We start from the raw sequence: 300 nt of genomic DNA, 5'->3' as shown, positions 1-300 counted from the left end.
TCAGAAAGTTCATTCCTGTAAACTGGTTAATTTCTGTGTTAGCCACATTTCTCTGAAGCAAGAATTTTCTCTGCAGTGGGTGACAGACATCCGGGAAAAAGTCACTTTGGGTGACGGACGACCCTTACCTGTGCTCCTGCTGGCCAACAAGTGTGACATTGACTCTATCACCATCCAGCCTGAGGTCATCTCCAACTTCTGCAAACAGTACCAAATTGATGCCTGGTTCCTAACCTCAGCCAAAGAAGATATTAACATAGGTATGTAATGAGCTACCAGAATGACAGACTATTTATTGTG

The 300-nt window shown here is 43.7% G+C and overlaps 1 protein-coding gene across 1 annotated transcript in view; it reads left to right on the top strand.

Moving 5' to 3' along the window:
• The window catches only part of LOC119592499 (ras-related protein Rab-32B-like), an 11,432-nt gene that overhangs the window by 4,100 nt on the left and 7,032 nt on the right, over positions 1 to 300 (top strand). Inside the window, exon 5 of the mRNA XM_037941347.1 lies at positions 77 to 260. Coding sequence (XP_037797275.1) covers positions 77 to 260 — 184 coding nt within the window. The remainder of the gene's footprint in view (positions 1 to 76; positions 261 to 300) is intronic.

The sequence above is a fragment of the Penaeus monodon genome, chromosome 30 (genome assembly GCF_015228065.2).
Source record: "Penaeus monodon isolate SGIC_2016 chromosome 30, NSTDA_Pmon_1, whole genome shotgun sequence".
NCBI lineage: Eukaryota > Metazoa > Arthropoda > Malacostraca > Decapoda > Penaeidae > Penaeus > Penaeus monodon.
The sequence above is the reverse complement of the archived record's forward strand: the minus strand, read 5'-3'. Positions and strand labels throughout refer to the sequence as shown.